The sequence below is a fragment of the Saccopteryx bilineata genome, chromosome X, assembly GCF_036850765.1.
Source record: "Saccopteryx bilineata isolate mSacBil1 chromosome X, mSacBil1_pri_phased_curated, whole genome shotgun sequence".
In the NCBI taxonomy this organism is placed as follows: Eukaryota; Metazoa; Chordata; class Mammalia; order Chiroptera; family Emballonuridae; genus Saccopteryx; species Saccopteryx bilineata.
In genome coordinates this window covers 101,196,010-101,223,041 of record NC_089502.1, presented here as the reverse complement: position 1 = coordinate 101,223,041, position 27,032 = coordinate 101,196,010, and the positions used below count along the sequence as shown (strand labels likewise).

General features: G+C 41.7%; 1 protein-coding gene across 3 annotated transcripts in view; it reads left to right on the top strand.

Moving 5' to 3' along the window:
* SHROOM4 (shroom family member 4) overlaps positions 1 to 27,032 on the top strand; it is a 284,416-nt gene that overhangs the window by 232,009 nt on the left and 25,375 nt on the right. For all 3 annotated transcript variants that reach the window (XM_066248792.1, XM_066248794.1, XM_066248793.1), the window contains 2 exons: positions 602 to 3,089; positions 8,716 to 8,777. In XM_066248792.1, coding sequence (XP_066104889.1) covers positions 602 to 3,089; positions 8,716 to 8,777 — 2,550 coding nt within the window. The remainder of the gene's footprint in view (positions 1 to 601; positions 3,090 to 8,715; positions 8,778 to 27,032) is intronic.

Below are 27,032 nucleotides of genomic sequence, written 5' to 3'. Positions count from 1 at the left end.
CTTTACACCAGTGGTTCTCAAAAGTGTGGTCCCTGGACCAACAGCACCACTTTCACCTGGTAACTTGTTAGAAGTAAAAAATTTCAGCATTCACCTAAACCTAAAACTTTGAAGATGAGGCCCAGTAACCTGTGTTTTTACAAGCCCTCCTTGTGATTCTGATGCATGCTTAAATTTGACAACCACTGATTTACAAAATGAACAGTCTAAAATTGAATCAAGCCGTTAAGTCCCCTCTCTAATGCTAATAGTCTCTGGTTGTCTCTCCTGGCAGAGAGCCCCATACTGACTCTGGCTACAGTGACAGCTCAGAATCAATTCTATTCTCACTGATGTGAAACAACATAACCCCCAATGGAGTCCTCACAAGTTCAGTCTGGGATCTTGTCCCATCCTTCTTCCAATGCTCTCTTGTCTCCCCTTTTACCACATCACGGTGGTGCCCTGGTGTCTATCTCTTTCCCTGTTTTTCTACCTCCATTTATTGCTTTATCTTTTATTGACTCTGGGTTGTCCCGTCTTTTCCCATGGCAGGGCTGCCTATGGCGGGAAAGAGATCTAGTAATTTGACTAACTAATCAGTATTTCCTGTGTCTTGCAGTGACGTGTGTGTGCAGTGGTGTCCACTCTCCCGGCACTGCAGCACTGAGAAAAGCAGCTCCATCGGCAGCATGGAGAGCCTGGAGCAACCAGGCCAAACCACCTATGAGGGTCATCTCTTGCCCATTGACCAGAACATGTATCCCAACCAGCGTGACTCAGCCTATAGCTCCTTCTCAGCCAGTTCAAATGCTTCTGACTGTGCCATTTCCCTCAGGCCAGACGATCCAGCCTCTGCAGACTGCATCATGCAGGGCCCAGGGTTAACTAAGGCCCCTAATAGCAGGCCTAACATGGCTGAGTCCTCAGGAGGTAGCCGGCGCACCAACGGGGGCCACCTGCCTCCCAGCTCCCAAATGTCATCTCACCCACAGGAGGTCCAACACTCAGGGCCTGCCAAGGCTGCCAAGGGCCCACCACAACCTCCAATGAGGCGAGACAGTCTTCAGACTTCCAGAGCCCAGCTCCTTAATGGAGAGCAGCACAGGGCTTCTGAGCCTATGGACCCTTTGCAACAAAAGGAGAAACCGAGCTTAGACCCTGAGCTATGTCCAGGGAATCCTAACAGGTTCTGCTGCATCAGTGGGCAAGACCAAGTGACAAACGAGAGCTGTCTGAGCTATGAGCTCAGCCAACCTCCTGAATCCAACCAGCAAAGCTCTGAGCAACTACTGATGGAGGCCTCAGGCAAAGCTGTTGGATTCCAAAAATCATATGACAAAGCTTCCAGCATAGATTTCAGCCCACTCAACAAGGTTTCAGCAGAGCCGTCTAATACTTCTTCTTTTGGCAGCCCTCCACATTTCACAGGACCCACAGGCCATCGCCACAGTGCCCCTGAACAGCTGCTGGCATCTCACTTGCAGCATGTGCACCTTGACACCAGGAGTAGCAAGAGGCTGGATCTCCCAACTGGACAGGATGGGCATGAGTGGTCTCTGTCCCCTTTGCATAACAGCCACACAGGAAAGAAAAGTCCATGTGCCCCTGCAGGAGGAACCCAAGACCAGCCTAGTAAAGAGAGAAAGACTAGGCCAGTGAATGATAGGCCCTTGGGTTCAGGGCACCAGAGCCCAAGCAGCTCCCCCCATGAAGAAACTGATGGACACCCTCCAGAAAGAGGTTTCCAGGACCCAAACAGAGTAAGCAGAACAGGCAATGAATTGACCAGCCAGCAACCCTCTGCCTCCGGCTCTCTTGTTCAACAAACCAAAGACTGTTCTTCAACCACTATTGTAGCTGGCACAACAGAGGAAACTGAGGAAGGGGACAAGTCCAAGGAGTGTGGCCGGGTTGGTGGTAGGCGAAATGGAGGGACCCGGGGCCACTCAATCCAAAACCGGAGGAAGAGTGAGCGTTTTGCTACCAACCTGCGTAATGAAATTCAGAGGAGGAAGGCCCAGCTCCATAAAAGCAAGAGCCCCTTATCACAGCTGTGTGACACTAAGGAGCCAGTGGAAGAGACTGAAGAACCCCTAGAAAGTCCTCTACTTCCTGCCTCTAACTCACCTCTTCTACCTTCATCTAAAAAACCACCTGGCCCTAGAGACAAGGTCTTTAACAAGAGCATGATGCTTAGGGCTAGGTCTTCAGAGTGCCTCAGCCAAGCCCCTGAGAGCCATGAATCTAGGACAGGCTTGGATGGACAAACAAGCCCTGATCAGAGACCTGGTCAGTCCTCTTTGGGCCTGAATACCTGGTGGAAAGCAACTGATCCATCTTCCTCAGACTCTGAGAAAACAAATCTTCACCATGGAGTCCGTGGAGGTCGTTGGAGATGGTCTCCGGAGCACAATCTGCAGCCTCATGTGGCAGTAGCCATGGAAAGCTCTCCCAACCCAGGAGATAACAAAGAATTGAAGGCTTCTACTGCCCAAGCTGGGGAGGAAGCCATACTCTTGCCCTTTGCAGACAGAAGAAAGTTTTTTGAAGAGAGTAGCAAATCCTTATCTACATCACATTTGCCAGCTTTAACCACTAATAGTAACAAGACTTTTACACAGAGATCAAAACCTATAGACCAAAATTTCCAGCCAATGAGCTCCAGCTATAGGGAACTGAGGCGTCATCCCATGGACCAATCATACCATTCCAAAGACCAACCATATCATGCCACAGACCAGTCATATTCTATGTCACTCCTTCAGTCAGAAACTCCTACTTACTCAGACTGTTTTGCAAGCAAAGGTCTAGACCAACCCATGTGCTGTAAACCACTGCACTGTGGTGATTTTGATTATCACAGGACTTGCTCTTACTCCTGCAGTGTCCAGGGAGCTGTAGTACATGACCCTTGCATTTATTGTTCTGGAGAAATCTGCCCTGCTTTGCGAAAGAGAAATATGATGCCAAACTGCTACAACTGTCGGTGCCACCACCACCAATGCATTCGATGTTCATCTTGCTATCATAATACCCAGCATAGCCCCCTCGAGGACAACAGCTTGGCACCTGGCAACGTTTGGAAACCCAGGAAACTGACAGTGCAGGTAAGGACTTGGTTCTTGCATGGGTAAGCTTATTTCTTTTTCTCTTTCTAAGGAGAAAGCAAGGTGAATCATTTGAAAACATAACAATCATATATTTTTTAAACTGTTTAATCCCGGCTCCACCATATGGTAGCTTATTAAACTTAGACAGGACACTCAACCACAAAAAATTGCAGTTTTCTAATCTATAGAGTTAGAATAAAAAAAAACTTTTGCTTCACAAAATGGACAGAACTTGGATTTATAGACTGACTGTATAATTGGTACCTGAGTGAACTTAAGCAAGTCATTAAACCACCAAAATTTGCAGTTTTGTGATTTTAAAAGGAACAAGAAGTTTACCTCATAAAATGGCAAGTATTAAATAGTTTTATTACCTCATCACTAAAGTGAAAGAAAACAATGGCTGCTTCATAAATCAACTGAGAGAACCAAATGAGATTGCATATATAGTGTTAAGCCCAGTATCTGATACAAAACAGCATATATTTCCTTCCATTTCTGCTTTAAAACTATTTGGAGCCCCAAAATTTGCATATGGTACCCCAGCTTTTGCTTTTAGAGATCTGACCTGTCTGATCTTCCTTCTCTTCTCCAGTCTCTTTCTCTGTCAGAGACCCAGGTTTAGGCTGGTTGTTGATATACCTGGTTATGCCCTACCACCATCTCCCAAGGTACTTCTCGGAGGACCCTCTAGGTCTTTTCCTGCTCACTGACATATTCCTTCTCCATGGCTTTCTTAGTGCCACCTTTTGGCTGGAACTAACCAGAAGTTAGTTCCTGTGTTGAACTGTTGTTGCATATGCAGACACTTCTGAGTGACTTGGTATATGAAATTACTTGATACATATTCTTTGTATGAAGGAACCTTAGGGATGAAAGAAGTCCTTACACAAAAAAAGTACATACTCCACAATTCATTTTGCATAAAGTTCTAAAACAGTTACTCTATAGAAAAAATAATTCAAAACAGTGGTTGTCTATGGGAGATGATAGCATGGAGATTAGCTAGGAAAGGGCACGAGGGGATTTTGTTGGATGATGATAATGTTCTATATCTTGATACAAGTTTGAGTTACACAGGTGTCTACATTCATCAAAACTCAACAAATGTACACTTAATATTTGTGCATTTCACTGGAAGTAAATTTTTCCTTAAAATATAAAAAATATGGAAATTGAATGATATGTATGAGGAAGCTTATGAAGTCTATTGACTCTTTAACTTATTTAGTTTTCAGGATGCAAATATTCTGTGTATTTTGCTATATTTATCCCAAAGATTTCATGTTTTTGATGCTATTGTAAATAGCATTATTTTCTTAATGTCAAGTTAAAATTCTTTGCTACTATTATATAGAAACACAATTCAATTTTGTGTATTGGCCTTGCATTACGTAAACTTTTCATACTTACTTGCTGGTTCTAGTAGCTTTTTGGTAGATTTTTAAAGATTTTCTACTTAGACAATCGTGACATCTGCAAATGGAAATAATTTTAAGTATTTCTTTCCACTATGTACGCCTTTTCTAGGGGAGAAGGGTACCTTAATGCACTGTCTGGGACCTCTATGAGTTTTCCATGAAGAAAACTTGCCCCGTACAAAGTTTAATAGAAGTGGCAAGAACAGATACTGTTGCTGTGTTCCCAGTCTTTTATTGTTAAGTGTGATGTCAGCTGTAGGTTTTTTGTAGATGTCCTTTATCAAGTTGAGAACATTTCCTTTTATTTCTAGTTTGATAAAAGCTTTTATCAGGAGTCAGTGTTGGATTTTTTTTTAAATGTGTTTTCTGTATCTATTGCAGTGATCGTTATATACTTTTGCTCATTTAGTCTACTGATATGGTGAATTTCATTGATTGATTTTTGAAACAAGAACCAGTCTAGCATTATTCACTTGGTCATGAGATATTATCATTTTTATGTGTTACTAGATTTGATTTGTTCATAGTTTGTTAAGGATTTTTGTGTCTATGTTTATCAGGAATTTTAGTCTGTAGTTTTCTTTTAATGTCCTTGTCTGGTTTTTACATCTAGTTGTTGTCCTTACCAAATGAGCTGGGGAGTATTCCCTCCTCTTCCATGTTCAGGAAGAGTTTGTATAGAATTGGTATTATTTCTTCCTTAAATGTTAGATAGAATTTATTATAGAAGCCATCTGGGTCTGGAGTTTTCTTTGTGGAAAGATTTTTTAACTAAAAATTCAATTTCTTTAATAAATATAAAGTAATTTTGGTTATAATTTCTTTTTTCAATCTTATTTATTGATTGATTTTAGAGAAAGAGAGGAAGGAAGAGAGAGAGCAAGAGAAATATTGATTTGTTGCTCTGTTCACTTATGCATTCATTAGTTGATTTTTCTATGTGCCCTGATCCGGGATCAAACCCACAACCTTGGTGTATTAGAACAATGCTCTAACCAACTGAGTTACCTGCCCAGGGCCTCTGTTTTTCCTTTGGTAGTATATATTTCAAGGAATTTGTCCATTCATTTAAGCTTTAAATTTTGGGGGATAAACTTGTTTGTAACTTAATTTGAAATATATCAAGAATTTAAAATGGATTGGTGGGTGGATAAAGAAATGGATAAAGATATGTGTGATGAGGCAAATATGGTAAAATATTACCGTAATTGTAAAATCTAGGTGATGGGTATATGTGTGTTAATTGTAAACTTGTTCAACTCTTCTGTATGCTTAAAAATATCCATAATAGCCCTGGCCGGTTGGCTCACTGGTAGAGCGTCGGCCTGGCGTGCAGGAGTCCCAGGTTCGATTCCCAGCCAGGGCACCAGGAGAAGCACCCATCTGCTTCTCCATCCCTCCCCCTCTCCTTCCTCTCTGTCTCTCTCTTCCCCTCCCAAAGCCGAGGCTCCATTGGAGCAAAGTTAGCCTGGGCTCTGAGGATGGCTCTGTGGCCTCTGCCTCAGGCTCTAGAATGCGGTTGCAACAGAGCGACACCCCAGATGGGCAGAGCATCACCCCCTGGTGGGTGTGCTGGGTGGATCCCGGTCTGGCGCATGTGGAAGTCTGTCTGACTGCCTCCCCGTTTCCAACTTCAGAAAAATACAAAAAAAAAAAAAAGAGAGAGAGAGAGAGGAAAAAAATTTTTTTTAAAAAATAAAAATAAAAATATCCATAATAAAATGTTGAATAAAAGAGGAAATATAAAATAATGGTTTAAGGGCACTGATGTTGGAACCAGACTGCCTAGGTTTAACTTCTTAAGCTTCCCCACTTAAAAAATGGAAGTATTAATAATAACAGTACCTACTTCATAAGTTGGTTGAAAGGATTAAATGGTGTAAAATGTGTAAGGCATTTAGAACAGTGACTGCCAGATAGTAATCATCTTATTGTTATCTTTTAAAATAAGGGGAGAGATTGGCTTACCTTGAGAAACTGTTTGCTGGAAGAAGGACCTGCAAGTAGAAATAAAGAAAAGGATCGGAAGTTGGGAGGAGCAGGGAGTTAAGGAGATGATGACTGCAGAAGTGTCAGCCCAGAGCCAATAACCCAGTAAAGGAAGTAGGTGACATTTGCAGGTTGCATCATGTGGCAGCAGCAATGCAGGTCTCTTTTTGCACTCTGAGGGAGGGACACATTGAGTTCCTAATGCCTGTTAGACTAGCTAAACAGGTCTGCTTAGACACTGCTTTCAGACATGTGGATGGCCATCTAAAAGCCATTTTATGCACATTCTTACCCCTGCCACCTGAACATTCACCCCTACCCTCAGACATGAGGAAAACTTGCAGCATGGATTAGAATACACAGCTCATATGACTAAGATAGTTGTGATGGTAGCTGTGAAAAGCAAGGCTGAGATCTTTCTCCTTATGGCTCCTAGAAGATGTTGGAGAGCTAACCGGCTCCTGTTTAGTGCTGTTAAAAGAACTAAAATCAGTACACACTTAACATCCCTCTAACTTCATGCCAGTTAGTTTTCCATACATTATCACATTATTTCATTTAACAGTTTTATGAGGTAAGTTATAATAAGATCTCCATTTTATAGCTGAAGAAACTGAGGCTCAGAGAGGTCACACATCTAGCAAGTGGCAAAGCCAGGATTTGAACAACAATAACTAACATTTGAGGCTCTAGCAGACACATGCAACAAGCCATGGAGTAACTACCTCTTTGGTTCAAAGGTTGCAGGCACTTTACAGCAACCTAACTGGCTCAGAGGGGAAAAAGTTAATCTGAAAAGGAGATTGGGAGTTGGGGCAGAACTTTGCTTGGTTTGACCACTACTACACTATTTACTGAGCACTTCCCATAAGGCTAGGCAAGGTATGGACAGGAAATCATGGCTCCCGTGGTAGCTGACCGAGCAATATGCATTTGAGGGCAAGGGACATCTAACAAGGGCATCAAGGCAAAGTATAAAATCTAACAAATGGTTAGAGCTGCTCTAACATGACAGGTATAGGCAGGGACTGCTCTGACCCTGTAAAAGCTGAGTAACCTCATCCTTTCCATGGAAGCTAACATCCAGAGACTCCTATGTGCTGAGCACTGTGCTAGGCATTCTTTATGCACATCCCATTTTATACCTACTACTGGGAACCCAGCAAGGCTGGATAGCATAATCCTTATTTGCCAGATGGAAATCCAATGTTCGGGGAGGTGACATAACTTCCCTCAAACAACACAGCTATTAAGTATCTTAGTCAATATGACTGACACCAGATATGTTACTCCCAAAAGGGAGTAATTTTTATTTAACTGGGGCAAAGGTAACAAACTTTGAAAGAAATCAATAATTGCATTGGAGAAAGAGGGAATTTGGAAGATTAGTGAGGTTTAGGAACAATTGTGCATTCTCATTGGGCTGAGCTCTGAGTTGTCAGAGAGAGGGTGCTGAATACAAAACCAGGGAGAAGGTCAAAGGCAAATTTGCATTAGATTTGGAGCTAGAATGGGAAGGTAGGGATATCTTTACAAATGGCACACATAGAGAAGGAAGAGTGGCTTTGGTAAAGCCCTTAAGGAAAATTTGCCCAGAGTGAAGAATTTATTCCTATAATATGGGGAACATGGCTTCCCAGAGATGAACCCACCTCAACCCCTAACACTGGATCTGGGTAGAAGAAAGGCCCCTACTGTACAACAGTGTGTTGGAATGCAGGATCTCCCTCTGCCTCACTCTGGGAAAGAGTTGCAGCAGCAGGAGCTTTAGGCCTCAACACTCCCTCAAGGGCCAGGGCTTCCACGAAGATGCTTTCTATGTTGGAAGAGTGAAAAGGAAAGAACTGGTTCACTAGTCAGAACAAACAAAATGACGTCCTTTACAAGAGCCAGAGCAAATAGCAAACGTGCTAAACTGGTTTTTAATGTGCTTTGGGAGGGGAGTGGAGAAAGAGAGGGAAACACAGTTTCCAGACTATGCTGTCCAGGTCCCTGAGTGCTTTCTTAGCCTTTGCATGGCCCCAGCAGTTCATCAGGCCTCCTGACAGAAAGGCAGCCCTCTAGGTACTTATTTCTCTAGCCTGCATGGGAGAATAGAGGGAACCAGATGGGGGACCTGGCTAGGGACAGGATCCTGAACTCTTCAAAGTTTTGAGGCCATTTAGATACTGATTGCTCAGAGTTCTCTGACTTACCAGAATTTTGCTTTGCAGGAATTTCCTGGGGACAAATGGAAACCAATAACAGGAAACAGGAAGACCAGCCAGTCAGGAAGGTAAGTGGCTGCTCAGGGTGTTGGGGTGAGTTGGTGCCTCTGACTTTTCTATATAAATGGTAATGTCTTCTGTTTGCTCAGTTTCCTTTGAAGAACCTGGTTTGCTGTTTACACCAAGAGCTTAATGCCATAGATATCATCCACTCTGCCCCCAGGCAGCTGGGTTACAAACCAAACTGATTGCTCCGACATTTTGAAATACAAGGTTAGTCAGGCAGTATTATGGGACATTGTGTCCATCATCTCAGAGGCCTGAAGCAAGCCTACTCAAGCATAAGGGCTTGTGTAACCAGACCATGCTAAAACAGACGAGAAGGCATAAATCATGCCTGCCTTCACAGTGGCCACTGGGAAGTCAGAGGGGGCAGAGAGGAGGTAAGACTGTTTAGCTACTGCTATGCATTTGCCTCAGAGTTGTTGGAGGTACTTGTTTCTTTGGTTCTACCACCTTTCTTTTTATAAGGATTGTTGAAAACTTCAGGTCTGCTTATTAAAAGTCCAATGGCAGATCATGAAAACAACAGGTTAAAATTCCTGAAAGAGAGCAGGGACATTTTTACAGATGGAATACATGGCTTGGGCTAGAGGAAAAAGAGTTGCTTGGATAAAGCCCTTAAGGAAAAAAGAAATGCTCAGAATGGACAGGCTACTCCTATAGTATGGGGGACATGGCACTCAGCACTCATGTTCCCAAGAGATTAGCCTGCCTGCCATAGGTGACCTTAAGGAATAAGAGTTACCTTCTCTGGGATGCTCTGCATCAGCCAGGACACTCTCTTTTGTGAAGTTCCTTGATATACTGTTTCAGTCAGTTTTTCTCCAGGCCTAATTATACAGGAAGCCCCTAAATTATATTGATATTTCAACTCAAACTCCAGGAGTGAAGGAGGAATAAAGAAGAAGGCTCTTAGCTGTGCCTCTGTAGGGGCACTTAGGGAGGGGACATCAAAGGAGAGGACTAGAATCTGGGTCATATGATCCCAAAAGAGCCAGGGTTTTTTTTCTGGGAGTGTCTACATTATCCCCTGTGATTTGATGGTGTAGTCAGGATAATTTTGGCTTTCTTTTGATTCCAAAGTCTAGGAAACCTATCTATTTTCTGGTTGGCAATGGGAAAAAGGAGGAACCAACATTTATTATCAACTAAATGTCAATCACTGACTGGGCTGTATCTTTTTACACCCATAATCTTATTAATTATCCCCAACAGTTTGTTTTTACTACCTATTTTATAGATGAGGTCCAGAGAGGTTATGTAACTTCGCTGAGGTCACATACCTAATATAAATGACGGAACTGGGATTCAGACCCACGTTTGGCCCAAAGTTCATGCATTTTTCATTGTAACTGCTTCCATTTAGATCCCTAAAGAAACCCTTGAAACTGATCACTCAGCATCATGTCTCAGGAGTCTGGTCTTGATGGAAATACTATGGGATTCTATGGCTAGTCTTGATTCCTTGCTGTGAACTGGCTTGTACCATGTACTTGGATAATTTTTTTCAGTCTAGTGGGTAGCCGGCATTTCCCATATTAGACTAAAACCTCTGAGAGAGGAGACCACATCTTGATCATAGACTTACTCTCAGTGCTTAGCACAGAGAAAAGTGCTTAGGGGTACTTGTCATTTGCTTGAATGGGTGAAATGACACAAAAATAATAATGCTAACTAACATTTCTTGAGCACAGTGCTCTACTCTGGGCACCATTCAAAGCACTTTGCATTTATTTATCCCTATAACCTTAGAGGGTAGGTATTCTTAATCTCCCCATTTACATGAGAGGAGACACTGATGCACACACAGATAAATTCATTTGGCTAAAATTTCACAGAAAGTAAGTTGACTAGATCCAGGAAGTCTTACTTCAGGGACACTCCACGGCAAGTTTTCACTTAATGTCACCAATAGGTTCTTGGAAACTGCAAATTTAATTGAAATGATGTAATAAAACTAATTTTACCATAGGCTAATTAATATTTTGTTTAAAAAAGAGTTAAGTTCCTATGGCATAGTCTGGTCACAAAAACATCACCAAATTTCTAAATGAAGACCCAAAACACTTCTAATATTAAACATTGAAATAAATGTGAGCTATACATATATTTAAGAAAGAGTAATAAGAAGTAAGTTAATTTGTTTTCCAAACTACCTGTTGCAGTTCAGGGTTGCAGGTGGACAGAGTCAATCTTGGCAGCTCGTGGAGCAAGGTGGGTACCCACCCAGGACAAGGTTCCATTCCATTGCACTTTCACCCACACACCCACAATCACTAAAACTGGGACAATATATACACACCAATTAACCTCACATGTCTCTGTTTGAGATGTGGGAGGGAATTGAGGTCTCCGGGGAAAACCTACACAGCTATAGGAAGAACATGCAAACTCCACCCAGGCGTCCCCAAACTACGGGCCCGCGGGCCGCAATGCGGCCCCCTGAGGCCATTTATCCAGCCCCCACTGCACTTCTGGAAGGGGCACCTCTTTCATTGGTGGTCAGTGAGAGGACCACTGTATTTGGCAGCCCTCCAATGGTCTGAGGGACAGTGAACTGGCCCCCTGTGTAAAAAGTTTGGAGACCCCTGCTAGTAGTCCACACAGACAATAGCCCTCGCTGGGAATTTTCTTTTATTTTTTATTTTTTGGCCTTATCAATGTTATAATGAGATGCTATGAATGAAGTGATGTTATTCGAGCTGTACTACCCTACAGTGCATCTCCAAAAATGGTTCTCTTACCAATCAAACAAGTGAAGTAAGAAGACTTTATTCAAAACTTAGTATATATACTGCCTTTTTCTAGTCAAGAAGGGAAATGTTAAAGAGCACCAGGAACTATAATGCCTGCCCACCCACAACTTGAATAAGAAGGACCAACTGACACAAAGTTTAAGTAGCATTAATAATAAATTACCATTTGTAAAACAACTTACATGCCACAAGCTAAGTTATATATATTATGTTTTATTGTTCCCAAAACTCTGTTTGGGAGGCAGTGTATAGCTAAGGCGGTGGTTCTAAAACTCAAGTGTGCATTAGAAACACCTGAAAGGCTTGTTAAAACACGGAGAGATAGGATCTCACCCCCCAGCGAGTATGATGCAGTAGGTGTGCAGTGGAGCTCAAAATGTGCATTTCTAAACAGCTCCCCAGGCTATGCTGATGCAGTTGGCCCTGGGATCACACTTTGAAAACTGTTGACACAGAACTATTGAATCTGAGGTTCAGACAAACCAAGTAATTTACTGAAGGTCTCACAGCTACTAAAGGAACAACCCAGGATTTAACCCTGGTGTTGTTTACTCAGGTGACTTGCTGTAAAATAAAGTGCCAAGTACATGGTTTAAACAAAAAACTCCTGGCATAAGGCAAGAGGCCAATACATGATAAAATTATTGTGCCTTTGTGCCTTAAATTCAATGCAGGACAAGGACACTGAAGGTCGGGACCTACAGGAGGAAAGGATCAGAGGGGAGGTTAAGCAAACAAGCAGGGTGTGTGAGAGGAATAAGCACCACTGGTTAAGGATTCTGGGCTTGGAGTCTGCCGGAGTTCAAATGCAGCTTCTTCCATTCTTTAGCTGTGTTAGTTTGGGAAGTCTCTCTCTCAATCTCTCTCTCTCTCTTCCTCTCTCTCTCTAACTCCCTTCCTCCCTTCCTCCTCGTCCGTTTTCTTATTTCTAATATGGGGTAAAAGTACCTACCTTATGTAATTGTTGTGAGGATTAAATTAGTTAATATATGTAAAGCATTTAGAACACAACCTGACACCTAAACCTTCATTAAATGTTAGTTGTGATAATGAGGAGGAGGAAGAAGAGTAGCAGCAATAACAGTAGAAAAAAAGAAAGGGCAAATGACAAAGTATTGGGCTAAGATAGGTAGGCTTTAAAAACTAGATAGGCTCACAAACATGGAAGCAATTGAAGGTTATTGATTAGGTTATAGAAGTGACCTGGTAAAAGTAGCACTTTAGACAACTTGGCAGCATTTGCAGCCTAGATGGGTTGAAGAGAGACCAATCATGGGAAGTGATCCAGGCATGAAAAAGTGTATGTAGCCCTGAATTTGGAAGGTGGGGGTAGTGTAGAAGGGATAGATAAATGTGTGTGATATTTGGAGGAAAATGTTTATTTACTATGAAAACAATATTACAGAAAATTCAAAACAGAAGAAAAAGTAGCTTTAATTCTACCATCCTAACACCCTGATTGTTTTTATTTTCTTGCCAGCTTTTATCTCTAGATATAGAGATTTGGGGGGCATGGTTAAATAACTATGGAGATATGATTTTGTGTATCCTGCTTCTATTTTTCCCACTAAACATTATGTGGTGAACAATATTTCATGTTGCTATACAGGCTTCCTCAATAGTTACAAATATTAATGGCTGCATAATATTTCACTAGCTTAATGTGCTCTAATTTGCTTAATCATTTCCAAATTGTGGCATTATTAGATTGTTTCCAATTTTTTACTATTATGAAGTAATGCTGCAGAAAAATTTGTGTAGCTATAACCTTCTTCTCATTTTGAATTATTTTGTTAAAAACAATTATCCAGAGTTGGGATTACTACTTGAAAGAATATGGACATCTTATTATTCTTCATAGATTTCACAAAACTGGCTCACTAGGAGGTGGTTTATATTGCTGTTAGCAATTGGTGAGGATATCATTTGCCCAAAATCTTGCTATCGTAGACAGTTTTCTTTTTCTAATGCAATAGATATAAGTGGTGGCTATGACAATTTGAATTTGCTTACTTTGATCATTCTAGCTTGAAATTTTTTCATGTGTTTATTTTATCATTTGCATTCTTCTCACGTTTTGTTCAGATTACTTGTTCACAAATATGTGACACCTTTTGAGAGAAAAGTAAAGAGAACTTGATGATTGGAATTTGGGAGAGAAAGGAGATAAGTCAGAAATAATTCCAAAGCCCCATGACTTGGAGAAAGTTATTAACATAGCTGGGGTAGATGATAAGGAGAGCTGATTTGGTGGAGATAAATTTGAGTTGGGATATGTTGAATTTAAAGTTAGTGAGAAAGACAAATGGATCCCTTGAAGGAGGTTTATCTGATCACCTAGTAGGGCTTAAGGCAAGGAAGAAGAACCAGCAAAGGAAACTGAAGGTGTAAGCATCTGGAGTGGTAGAAGGAGAAGCATGCCAGTCCATCTTCACAGAGGATAAGAAGAGGACCACTACTGGCTTTGACAGTTTAGAATCACAAGTGACCTGCAAAAAAGCAAACTTAGTAAAGTGTGTAAAGTTGTGTGCACTTCTCCGTGTATCTCCTTTGCAACTACTAATCTATTTTCTGTCTCTATGGATGTTGATATTCTGGACATTTCATATAAATGGAATCATACAATATGTGGGCTTTTGGATCTGGCTCCTTTCACTTAGCATGTTTTAGTAGTTTATCATGCTATATCAGTATTTCATTCCTTCTTCTTGCCAAATAATATTCCACTGTATGGATGTACTACATTTTATTTATCCATTCATCCATTAGTGGACATCTGAGTTGTTTATAGATTTAGCTATTGTGAATAATGCTGCTGTGACCATTCATGTATGAGTTTCTGTGTGGACATGTTTTCATTTCTCTTTAGAATATAATTAGAAGTAGGATTTCTGAACCGTATGGTAATTCTATTAACTTTGAGGAACTGCCTAATGGTTTTCCAAAGCAGCTATACCATTTTACATTTTCTTCAGCAATGCAGAAGGGTTTCAGTTTTTTTCATTCATTTTAATACATTAATTATGTGTTAGTGTTACTGTGTGATTTGAAAAATATTTTAGAAGAGGAATGTTAACACTGTATTGTGTGTTCACCACCCCAAGTCAAGTCTTCATCCATCACCATTTATCCCCCCATACCTATACCTTCCACCATCTCCCTCCTACCCTCTTTCCCCCCAGAAATTCAATGAAAAGGAAAAAAAAAGAAAAATGAAAGAATGTTTAAAAAGACCTTTAATCATCAAGATATATATATTTTTTGCCTGACCTGTGGTGGCGCAGTGGGTAAAGCATCAACCTGGAAATGCTGAGGTTGCCGGTTCGAAACCCTGGGCTTGCCTGGTCAAGGCACATATGGGAGTTGATGCTTCCAGCTCCTCCCCCTTCTATCTCTCTGTCTCTCTCTCCTCTCTCTCCCTCTCTGTCTCTCTCTCTCTCCCTCTCTCTCTCCTCTCTAAAAATGAATAAATAAAATTAAAAAAAATTTTTAATTATTTAAAAAAAAGATTTTTTTTTGTATTTTTCTTAAGTTGGAAACGAGGAGGCAATCAGACAGACTCCCACATGTGCCCGACCTGGATCCACCCAGCACGCCCCCAGGGGGTGATTCTCTGCCCATCTGGGGCATCGCTCTGTTGCAACCAGAGCCATTCTAGCACCTGAGGCAGAGGCCATAGAGCCATCCTCAGCGCCCAGGCCAACTTTGCTCCAATGGAGCCTCGGCTTTGGGAGGGGAAGAGAGAGACAGAGAGGAAGGAGAGGGGGAGGGGTGGAGAAGCAGATGGGCGCTTCTCCTGTGTGCCCTGGCTGGGAATCGAACCTGGGACTCCTGCATGCCAGGCCAACGCTCTACCACTAAGCCAACCGGCCAGGGCCATCAAGATATTTTTAAAGAAATTTGCTAGGGGAAGGAAGGAGAAAATTGGATGGTAGTTAAAAGAGGCAATAGAGTTTAACTTAATGGTTCTCAAAATGTGGCCTTAGGACCAGCATCCTAAGTCACCAAAGAACTGGTTAGAAATGCAAATTTTCAGACCTCTCTCAGACCTAATGAATCAGAAACTGGGATATGGGCCAGTGATCTGTTTTAACAAGCCTTCCAGGTAATTGTGATTTTAAAAGCTAACTATGAGAACCACTGGTTCAAATGAAGGTTTGGTTGGGATTTGGGAAACTGGTTTAAGTTTAAGAAGGAAGGGAAGGAGTATTGCTACTGAAGATGGGGGAGGCAGATCAAAGTGTATGAACTCAGAGAAGATGGCAAGGCCTATGAAATCTCAAGGGAAGAGCTGACATTTAAAAAGAGAAATCCTGTTGAGTTTCCACTCCCTTACCCCCCCACACACATTTTAACATTTTTTTTATGTCGTTTCTTTCACAAGAATGATGAGTGTAGGTGGGAAAATCAAATGTATATTCTTGAGTCAACCTCTTTGCCTGGAAGCCTGCAAAAATTTTAATTCCATGTAGTTACACTGTTGTTATTTTTTCCCCTCCACTGTTATTTGGATTGTTTGCAGAGAATTCAAATGCATTTTAAAATTAGCAGGAGGGAAAAAAATCAAACAAAAAAACCGCGTAGATCTGCTGGGAGAAAAAGCCACATAAGTGTGATGTATTTAGAAGCCAAATGAAAGTATTTTCTGAATTATCTATTTTGGTTTCTGTACCTATAATTGCCTCCTATAATCCTTTCCACTTTTCAGTCTTGAACAAATATTTCGACTGTGTAGGGGGTTTTTATGAACATGGCCACAGTTAATCCTCACAACAACTCTTGTGTAGTTAAGCCTTATTATTCCCATTTGACTCAGAATGGAAGGGAGCTGAGACTTAGGAAAGGTATTATACTATTATTAACAGAAATAACAAAAGGTATAATAGTGAATATTTATTCAGTGTTAGTTATGTGCCAGGCGTTTCACATAAATTATGTCATTTATTATTTATCATGACCCCTGAGATACTTAACCATGTATTGACCCATTTTTTTTTTGTATTTTTCTAAAGTTGGAAACGGGGAGGCAGTCAGACAGACTTCCGCATGCACTCGACCAGGATCCACCTGGCATGCCCACCAGGGGGTGATGCTCCGCCCATCTGGGGCATTGCTCTGTTGCAACCAGAGCCATTCTAGCACCTGAGGCAAAGGCCATGGAGCCATCCTCAGTGCCCGGGCCAACTTTGCTCCAATGGATCCTCGGCTTTGAGAGGGAAGAGAGAGACAGAGAGGAAGGAGAGGGGGAGGGGTGGAGAAGCAGATGGGCATTTCTCCTGTGTGCCCTGGCTGGAAATCAAACCCGGGACTCCTGCACACCAGGCCGATGCTCTACCACTGAGCCAACCAGCCAGGGCCAATTGACCCATTTTTAAAGATGAGGAAAGATATTAACAGATTAAGTCTCTTGCTCAAGGTCAAACAGATATCTGACTGTACAGCCCCATTACTTCTGAGATTATAGAGCAAGTACATGACAAAACTACTACACAGTTTTTTTAATTCTCAGTTTAGAACTGGCTCTTTTCCTTCCCTTTGTCATACCACATCATGAACAAAGTGTAGAATATCAGTACACATTTCCTATGTGTTAACTGAATAAAAGAAAATGAATAATTCAGAGTTGAATTTTATTTCATTAGGAAAACTTCACTTTTTAGGAAGGCTTTGCCACCTAAGAAGAATGCAACCTTTAGAGGTATAGAACGATTTGTCAAAAGTGTGACAAAGTGAATTTATAGTTGGGTATATTTAATCCTAAGCACACAAAACTTATTCAAGGAAAATTATAAAAACCTTAATAGGAGAAATAAAGATATGAATAAATATATAACTATACTCTGCTTCAATTTGGAAAGACTAAATATAATAATGATTTCAATACTCCCTAAGTGAATATATAGATGTAATGCACTACTGATTAGAGTCACTGTGGGATACTTTATAGACCTTGTCAAGTTCATAGTGAAATTTATCTGGAAGAATAAGTGGGCAATAATAACAAATAATACGTTTATTTTAAAAGATAATGATGGTAGACTAACCCTATCAGATTTTAAAGCCAGTCACAAAGTGACAATTACCAAAAACATATGATAGTGAGTTGAAAAAAGGTCAAACAGTGACTTTTTAAAAAGAGATTCTTGGAACAGATTCAAGCTATTCTAAGAATATAAAGCAAAATGAAAGCAACCCTGAACTAGAGAAAGTAATCACTCTTTCTTTAGAAAACGTTAGGAATCCTAGTTATCAGTATGGAGAAAAATTAGATCACTAGTGCATACAATACTCTTGTAAATTCTAAAAAGCAGACTAGTGGAAGGTAAATCTGTGTCTATTAAATAGAGGTTATCATCAGAGACAAGATGGAGTTTTTAAATATATAAACATCAGGGGGGAGTAACTATACAAAAAAATTAATAAAAACTAAACAACAAAATGCAGAAATTGTCTGGGGCAATATCACTGATAACAGTTGACTGTCCAAAAAATGGAAAGAATGGATACAGATATTGAAAGTCAGCTTTCAGATTCAGCTTCATAAAAGGTCAAGGAAAACGAATAGGCAATTTATACATGAGGAAATAAAGGCAGTAAAATCACTTCATGGAAAAGTACAACCTCTCTAGCATTTAAATAAATGCAAATAAGAACAGCTTCAAGATATCACAACCTGCTTATTAAACCATCAACAGTTAATGGAACTAATAAATAGAAACTGCAAAACTCTATCCTAGCAAGGCTGTGAGAAAACAGTATATGTTTCTAAAAATAATATATATTGGTTAAGTTTTCCTAGAGAAGAATTTAGAAATATGTGACAAGAGCTACAAAACTGTTCATACTTTTTGACCCAGCATATGCTAAAGGAAATAACCTAAAAAGGAAAAATATTTTTTTAAAAGGGGTGGGTGGGACAGACAGGGACAGACAGACAAGGAAAGAGATGAGAAGCATCAACTCATAGTTGCAGCACTTTAGTTGTTCACTGATTGCTTTCTTATAAATGCTTTGACCGGGGTGAGGGGGAGGCCTCCAGCCAAGCCAGTGACACCTTGCTCAAGCCAACGACCTTGGGTTCAAGCCAGTGACCTTGGGCTTCAAGCCAATGACCTTTAGGCTCAAACCAGCAATCATGGGGTCATGTTGATGATCCCTCGCTCAAGCTAGCAACTTCACGCTCATGCTGGTGAGCCCACGTTCAAGCTCCATGAGCCGACACTCAAGCCAGCGACCTCTGGATTTCAAACCTGGGTCCTGCGTGCCCCAGGTTGATGCTCTATCCACTGTGCCACCACCTGGTCAGGTGAAAAACAGTTTTTTAAAGATGTTATAGTAGTGCTATTTATAATCATGAAAAAGATTTACCAATTTAATATATCATCATGATGGAATAGAATATAGCCATTAACAGTGGCATGTATACAAATACTGTATATTGCACATAAATGGGTATTTCTGACTATAGTAACCAACGAAAACTAAATCCTAAATCACATGCTGAATCTGACAACAGCCATACACAAAGAAAATTTAGAAAGGCATCTAGTAAAATGTAAATAGCTAGAGTTGAATGCACATGGTGTTGTCTGGATACATGTCAAGTTGCTGGAATTTATAATAAAAAGGGAAATCTGAGGAGGAAGAGACAACCACAATTGTTTTATTTAGGCCTTTGGAGTTAAACATCAAGGGCTTTAGAAAAATCCCCATACAAATAACAATGTTACCTACCAGACATGCTTGATCTCACTGTTAACCAGAGTTTGGTTTGCTAGAATTATCCATCAACCAGCACTTTTGCTTACCTAAATCTGTGAAAACTGATATTTCTGATAGGGTACATTACCAGATCTTTGCGAGTGAATCTCCAAACTTGTCACTGCCACTGCAGCATAGAATTTCCTCACCACTACCACCACCAATAAACATTTTATCTGGCTTAGAAACATCACTTTCGGCCCTGGCCGGTTGGCTCAGTGGTAGAGCGTTGGCCTGGCATGCAGGAGTCCTGGGTTCGATTCCTAGCCAGGGCACACAGGAGAAGTGCCCATCTGCTTCTCCACCCCTCCCCCCTCCTTCCTCTCTGTCTCTCTCTTCCCCTCCCAAAGCCGAGGCTCCATTTGAGCAAAGATGGCCTGGGCACTGAGGATGGCTTTGTGGCCTCTGCCTCAGGTGCTAGAATGGCTCTGGATGCAACAGAGCGATGCCCCAGAGGGGCAGATCATCACCCCCTGGTGGGCATGCTGGGTGGATCCCGGTTGGGCACATGTGGGAGTCTATCTGACTGCTTCCCCATTTCCAGCTTCGGAAAAATGCAAAAAAAAAAAAAAAAAAAAAAAAAAGAAACATCACTTTCTTAAAACCTTTTCATTTTTCTTCACTTTTATTACCAGCACTAGTTTGTAAATAGTTTGCATTTTAGTTTCATTATTAACAAAGAAGCACATTTTCTCTCTGTCATGGTTATTTCACATATCTACCTTGACAACAAACAGAGCCCCATCAAACCACATTAACATAGGAGTGCCAGACAATTGACTAGCCTCCCTCCTTTGCTGAGTGATTTGCTCTACAAACCAGTTTTGTCATGCCCTTACAAAGTCAAATTCGTACCATTTGTACAATAAGCAATTACTACATTTCATGGATCTTTACGTTTTAATCTCAAAGCATTAAAACTTCAAATGTTTAGCCTGACCAGGCAGTGGCGCAGTGGATAGAGCATCACACTGGTACATGGAGGACCCAGGTTCAAAACCCCGAGGTCGCTGGCTTGAGCACCGGCTCATCTGGTTTGAGCATAGCTCATCAGCTTGAACCCAAGGTCACTGGATCGCTGGCTTGAGCAAGGGGTCACCCAGTCTGCTGTAGCACCCCCGGTCAAGGCACATATGAGAAAGCAATCAATGAACAACTAAGGTGCCCCAACAAAGAATTGATGCTTCTCATCTCTCTCCCTTCCTGTCTGTCTGTCCCTCTCTTTGTCTCTCTCTCTCTGTTTCTGTCACTAAAACAAAAACAAAAACTTTCAAATGTTTAATATATGCATGCCAAAGAACTACTCTAGAATAATAATCTTCTTTCATAATTAAGGACAAGGATGCCTTTTAAACCAGTGGTCCCCAACCTTTTTTGGGCCACGGACCGGTTTAACGTCAGTAAATATTTTCACAGACTGGACTGGCCTTTAGGGTGGGACGAATAAATGTATCACGTGACTGAGACAAGCATCAAGAGTGAGTGTTAGATGGATGTAACAGAGAGAATCTGGTCATTTTTTAAAAATAAAACATCGTTCAGACTTAAATATAAATAAAACAGAAATAATGTAAGTTATTTATTCTTTCTCTGCGGACCGATACCAAATGGCCCATGGACCGCTACCAGTCCACAGCCCAGGGGTTGGGGACCACTGTTTTAAACTATCTGAAATAGAGTTATGTTCTTTGTAACTTTGGTATTAAGTCTATTTCATTGTATTCTGGGTCTTTGAAGTTCAGTACATTAATGTCTGGTATACAGGAGGACTCAATCAGGCAAAACTTGCTCTCTACCCCAGAGCTATCCATTGTTTAACCATAGTGGGGCACAAAATTTCCTTAAATAGTAGCAGGATTCACAGGGTTTTTTGGAGCTCCAGTATGTTCATTATTTTATTGTGTAAATCTTTATCCTACTTGTCACAAGGGGACTGTGTACATAGTTAATGAAAATGCATTTTGTTTTGAATAGTTTTTTACCCCAGCTTTTTTTTCATTTCCATTTGCATGAAATATTTTTTTCCATCCTTTTATCTTCAGTCTGTGTGCATCTTTTGATTTAAGGTGTGTCTCTTGTAGACAGCATATGTATGGGTCCTGTTTTCTTATCCACGCAGCTACCCTATGTCTCTTGATTGGATCATTTAATCCATTAACATTTAAGGTTATTGCTGATATGTAATTGTTTATTGCCATTTTTTTTCTTTAAAACTGTATTTCTCTTTTGCTATATTCTTTTTTTCCTTTGATCTGTTTACAACAGGTCCCTTAGCATTTCTTGCAGCCTTGGTTTGATTGCAGTGAAGTCCTTGAGTTTTTTTTGTCTGTAAAGCTTTTTATTTCTCCTTCAATTTTAAATGATAGCCTTGCTGGATAAAGTAGTCTTGGTTGTAGGTTCTTGTTTTGCATTACTTTGAATATTTCTTGCCATTCCCTTCTGGCCTCAAGTGTTTCTGTTGAGAAGTCAGAAGTCATCCTTATGGGGGCTCCTTTGTAGGTGATAGGCTTTTTTTCTCTAGCAGCTTTTAATATTTTCTCTTTATCATTTAGCTTTGGTATTTTAATTATGATGTGTCTTGGTGTTGGTTTCTTTGGGTTTCTCCTTAATGGAGTTCTCTGTGCTTCCTGAACATGTGAAATGTTTTCCTGCCTTAATTGGGAGAAGTTTTCCACTATCATATGTTTGAACAAAGTCTCTATCCCTTGTTCTTTCTCTTCTTCTTCAGGAACCCCTATGATGCGGATGTTATTTCTCTTCATGTTGTCACAGAGCTCTCTTAGAGTTTCCTCTGACGTTTTGAGTCTCTTTCTTTTTTCTGCTCTGCTTCCGTGCCTTTATTTATTGTGTCCTCTAACTCACTGATTCGATTCTCTGCTTCATCCATCCTGCTTTTAATTCCTTCCATTGTATTCTTTATTTCAGATATTGTATTTGTCATTTCTGACTGATTCTTTATTATTATTTCAATGTCCTTTTTTATATTTGTTATCTCTTTATTTAGGTTTTCGTAATGGCCATCTATGGTTGTTCTAATATCTTTGAGAATCCTAACAATTGTTATTTTAAACTCTGCATCTGGTAATTTGGTTATATCTGATTCACTTAGGTCCTTTTCTGGGGATTTCTCTTGGTTTATTTGTGTTGTATTTCTCTGCCTCCGCATTTTCTCTTCACGAGAGTGGCTGTGATCACGTGCTCGGGTGCACAAGGGTTGGTGGCCTTGGCCTTTACCCCGCCCCCATGTGTGACGTTATGCTCAGTCCTGAGGGCACCAGTGAGCACCTTTGCTCAGCTGCGGGTGTCCGCCTGTTTCTGAGCTTTTGCCCTGCCCTTGCAGGAGGATCCCACTCAAGGAACAGCTCCTAGCCTTGGTTCTACCTCCGGGCAGGGCTGTGTTCCCAAGCTCAACTCCGTAGCAAAACTCCGCCTCTTCTGGGTTTTTGGCTCCACCCCCGCAGGAGGAGCCGGCTACCAAGTCAGACTGCAAGCCTGGGTTGCACGGGCGGGGCAGGGCTGTGCTCCTCTGCCCTTGTTCCAGGGCTGGTCTCCACCCTTTCCGGGGTTCCCACCCTTCTCCCGGAGGCTGGATTACAGGCTGCCAGCAGCTGAGCTTGACCACTTTTGCACGCCCCCTTCTCCCCAGCCGGGAAAAATTGAGCTCACACCTGAGCTCAGTGGTGGCCAGCCGGCTTCCGCCCCTGCCAGCAGAACGGCGCTTTTGTCTCCTGCTGCCACCCGCACTCCGGTGCGCCCTCAGCCGCGTGGGTGGGGGCGTTGCAGCTCGGACCCTAAGACTCACTACTGTAGACCCGAAAGCTCCCTCCTTCTATGAGACTCTGCTCTGAATGCTGCAGGAGAGCTTGTTTGGCTGCTCTCCTGCTTCCCTTTGCTGGTATTGCTGTTTCCGGGGGAAATATTCACTTCAGCTTTGGGGAGTGACTCGTCCCAGGGGTTAGGGTGGCTATCTCCCAAAATGTTTCTCCCTATGCCTCCTAGATTACACTCTCTTCCTGTGACTGTGGTCCTCTCCTCTACCCCCCCTGCCCCGTCCCCAGGAGCCCCAGGTGATTGTTTTTGAGAGAGATGTTCTGCGCGGTCCCTTTAAGAAGGATCCTGGGTCTGAGAAATCAGACTCTCTCACAAACAGTATCCTGACTTGTTTCCAGCTAAATACTGTCCTTACGCCTCTTCTGGGCTCTGGGGCTGCAGGCTGGGGCTTTGTTCCTGGGGCTCAGGACCCTTTCCCCTCTGCTAAACTCACTTCCCGCCATGCGAGTCTCTCCCTGCTGCCGTTTGCTCCGAGGAGCTGGGCAGCCCTCTCCGCTTTTCCACGTTTCCGCTTTTCCTACCAGTCTCGGTGTGGCTTCTTCAGTGTTCCTTGGTTGAAGAGTCCTCTTAGTTTAGTCCAAAGTTGGTTTTTCCAGATGATAGTTCATACAATTAGTTTGTAATCCACTTTGGTTCTGGGAGGTAGATGCTGGTACATCCGCCTACTCCAGCGCCATCTTGTCTCTCCTTGAATAGTTTTTTAATGGCTTCATACCTCTAAAGATACCCTGATAAGTTAGGAACCTGGTAGATAATTACTGATTAGAGTACTGAATATCAAAGTGTGATCCTGGATCCACAGTACAATCATCATCTGGGAATTTGTTAAATGTAAAAGTTCTTCACTATATCTCAGACCTACTAAACCAAAAATCTGGGTGTAGGAACCAACAATCTGTGTTTTAATAAGTCACCCAGGTGATTCTAATGCATGCTTAAGTTTCAGAACCACTGAATATTAGAAAAGGAAGGTTTCACAATCTTGGCCAGCCAGGTACTCAGCTAAATTGTTCTTGTGTGTATCAAACCTTCCTGGCCCTTTGGCAATGTGTTATGTACTCCTAAAATGTCTTTTATTAAATCTCTTAAGGAGGTTCTGAGAACACTGGAAATACAGCATGTTGTACTGATGAAAGCATAGGCATTGGAGTCTGATGGACCTTTTTTGAACTTCTCCTGGTCACTTACTTTGTTTGTGTTTCCTCAGTTATTTAAACTTTCTGAGCCTCATTTCTAACATGAGGAAGAAAATACCCAGATCAGAAGATTCTCTCAAGGGCTGAACAAGATCAAGTCTGTCAAGTGTACAACCCTGTACCTGACATATGATGGAATCTCAGTAAACAAGAGTCATTATTAGTATCTCTTGTCACCATGGGTACAACTCTATGCAAAGTCCAGGACTAATGGGAAGACCTTCTTAGAAATTCCAAGTTGGAGTCATTGGAGAAAGAGAGCTAAGCTTTACCCAGGACATCCCATATAAAGCAAGTACTTCTCTGATCTCTCAGAGGACATTGCACCAGGCTTCTGGGGGCTATAGAAGCCTCAGGGAAATTCCTGCTACTAGTATCTGTTTTTGCCAGACTAATTATTCCTTACTTGAAATTCTGTGAACCTGGCAGCAGAGAAGGGTGGTAACAAGAAACTCTCTGAGCCTTTCTTCTCTCCCTGTATAGCCTCCTTATGTCTCACTTCCTGGATCTTGCAAATATTTTCTTCATCAATAACCTGGGAGTGGCTGTTTCTCTTGGAGCAGTCTTATCTTTTGGCTGCTGAGGAAAGGGAAAGGGGAGAGGGGCTGGACCTGTGCACTCTTGCTGCTAAGATCCTAGAATGCCAAGCTATTGTGAGAGTTTAAAAATAAAACAAGAAAACTTCAAAAAGGCTGAGAAGGAGGCAGGAGGAGCTTTTTTAGTCTCTGCAAATATTGGTTTTCATTTTCAATTACTATTAGGCAAAGAAAGAGATTTTAACAAAAGGGGAAAATCTATTCATCAAAAGATAAGGTAATCTGTTCCAAGAGGAAAAGAGGAGAACAGCCCAGAACTTGGCAGGCAATTTACTTTTGTTTTTGAGATGTAGTCTCCTTGCTGATGTCAACAAACCCTTTCTCATACTTAGCCTTCATGCTTTCTCTCTTCCTCCCACAAAGAGCTAGTCTTCATGGACACTTGGGGATGACTCAGCAGGGGTCCCCAAACTTTTTACATAGGGGGCCAGTTCACTGTCCCTCAGACCGTTGGAGGGCCCCCACATACAGTCTCCTCTCACTGACCGCCAATGAAAGAGGTGCCCCTTCCAGAAGTATGGCAGGGGCCGGATAAATGGCCTCAGGGGGCCGCATGCGGCCCGCAGGCCGTAGTTTGGGGACGCCTGATTTAGAGCAAGTATTTTATGCCCCTCCCAGGAGTCATTGCTTTAATGGGATTGTCCCATGGAGAAAAATGAGGCATGTTTTAGTCTGTACACTGCTTTGAAAAATGATATGTCCTTTCTAAGCCTGAGGATCCTCTTATGAAAACTGGCAATAATAGTACCTGCTTCAAGGGGTTTGTGGGTTGGTATGAAGATTTATAGAAATCAATACATGGAAATGCCTAAAACAGTATCTAACAAATAGTAAGACGTAAGAAACTAGTTCTTGACCCTTAATAAAGCTCCTTGTCTTCCACTTCAGGGGAGAATCCTCCACTTAGAGTCCACTTGGTCCCAAAGTGGAGTTGTAAATTTCTGTACTTATAGGAATCTTCAACCCTTTGAAAATAGAACATCTAGAGGCCAATATCATCAGTTTGAGTCTGGCTCTTTTATTTTTATTTGTTTATTTTTTTATTGAGAGAAACAGAGTCAGAGAGAGGGACAGATAGGGACAGAGAGACAGAAAGGGAGAGAGATGAGAAGCATCAATTCTTCATTGTGGCACCGTAGTTGTCTCATATGTGCCTTGACCAGTGACCTTTTGTTCAAGCCAGCAACCTTGGGCTCAAGCCAGCAACCATGAGGTCGTGTCTGTGATACCACACTCAAGCTAGTGAGCCTATGCTCAAACCGGATGAGCCCATGCTCATGCCAGTGACCTCTGGGTTTTAAACTTGGGTCGTCAGGCTGACACTCTATCCACTGTGCCACCACCTGTTCAGTTGAGCCTGACACATTTTAATGGAAGCCTCCTGTTCACCATTTTGTTTCAGCTATTAGTACCAGAAAGGCAAGGGATATATTGGTTTTGTGCCCCTTGCTCAGTGTAATATTCAATGAGACCTTGGAATGGTTTGTAAACACAATGGCCCAGCTAATCCCATTGACACACTTCTTCCCCTTTCTGGAGTCCTGCCTACTCTTGTTCCCCTGATATAAGTGACTCTGCAAGGCTCAGGGTGGCCCTACACAAGTTGTGTGAGAGGACAGAGTTTTAAAATCAGAATTGATATAGAAAATATTAACTTCCAGGTTGTCTTACTAGAGTCCTATGCCTCCAGATAGATTCTAAATGATTCAGGAGTTGGCTACCTAGGGGTAAATTCTAAGACCAAGTTAGTGATTAATACCTAAACAAGACAACTTAAAATACTAGTCCTTTTGATTTCTGCTCTTAAGCCTAAACTTGTCTTTAATTATCTTTCCTTCTTAATAGATATGAAGAATGAGTAAATTGTCCCAGTGTTAAAATTCTTGGTTAGGTAGGGCTTCATCGCTAGGTAGCTATATGGCTAAACTGGAACTCAGGGTCTCCTGATCTCTTGGCCGTTAAACAGGTCTGAACATTAACAATAGAGGCATGTGATCCAACTCTCTTGATGGAAACAAGGAACAGCACTAAAGCATACAGAGTGAAGGCTGTATATGCACAACTTGTGCAACCATATGCAGTGGCCCTGAGGAAAGGACTTCACTCTTAACAATAAACAT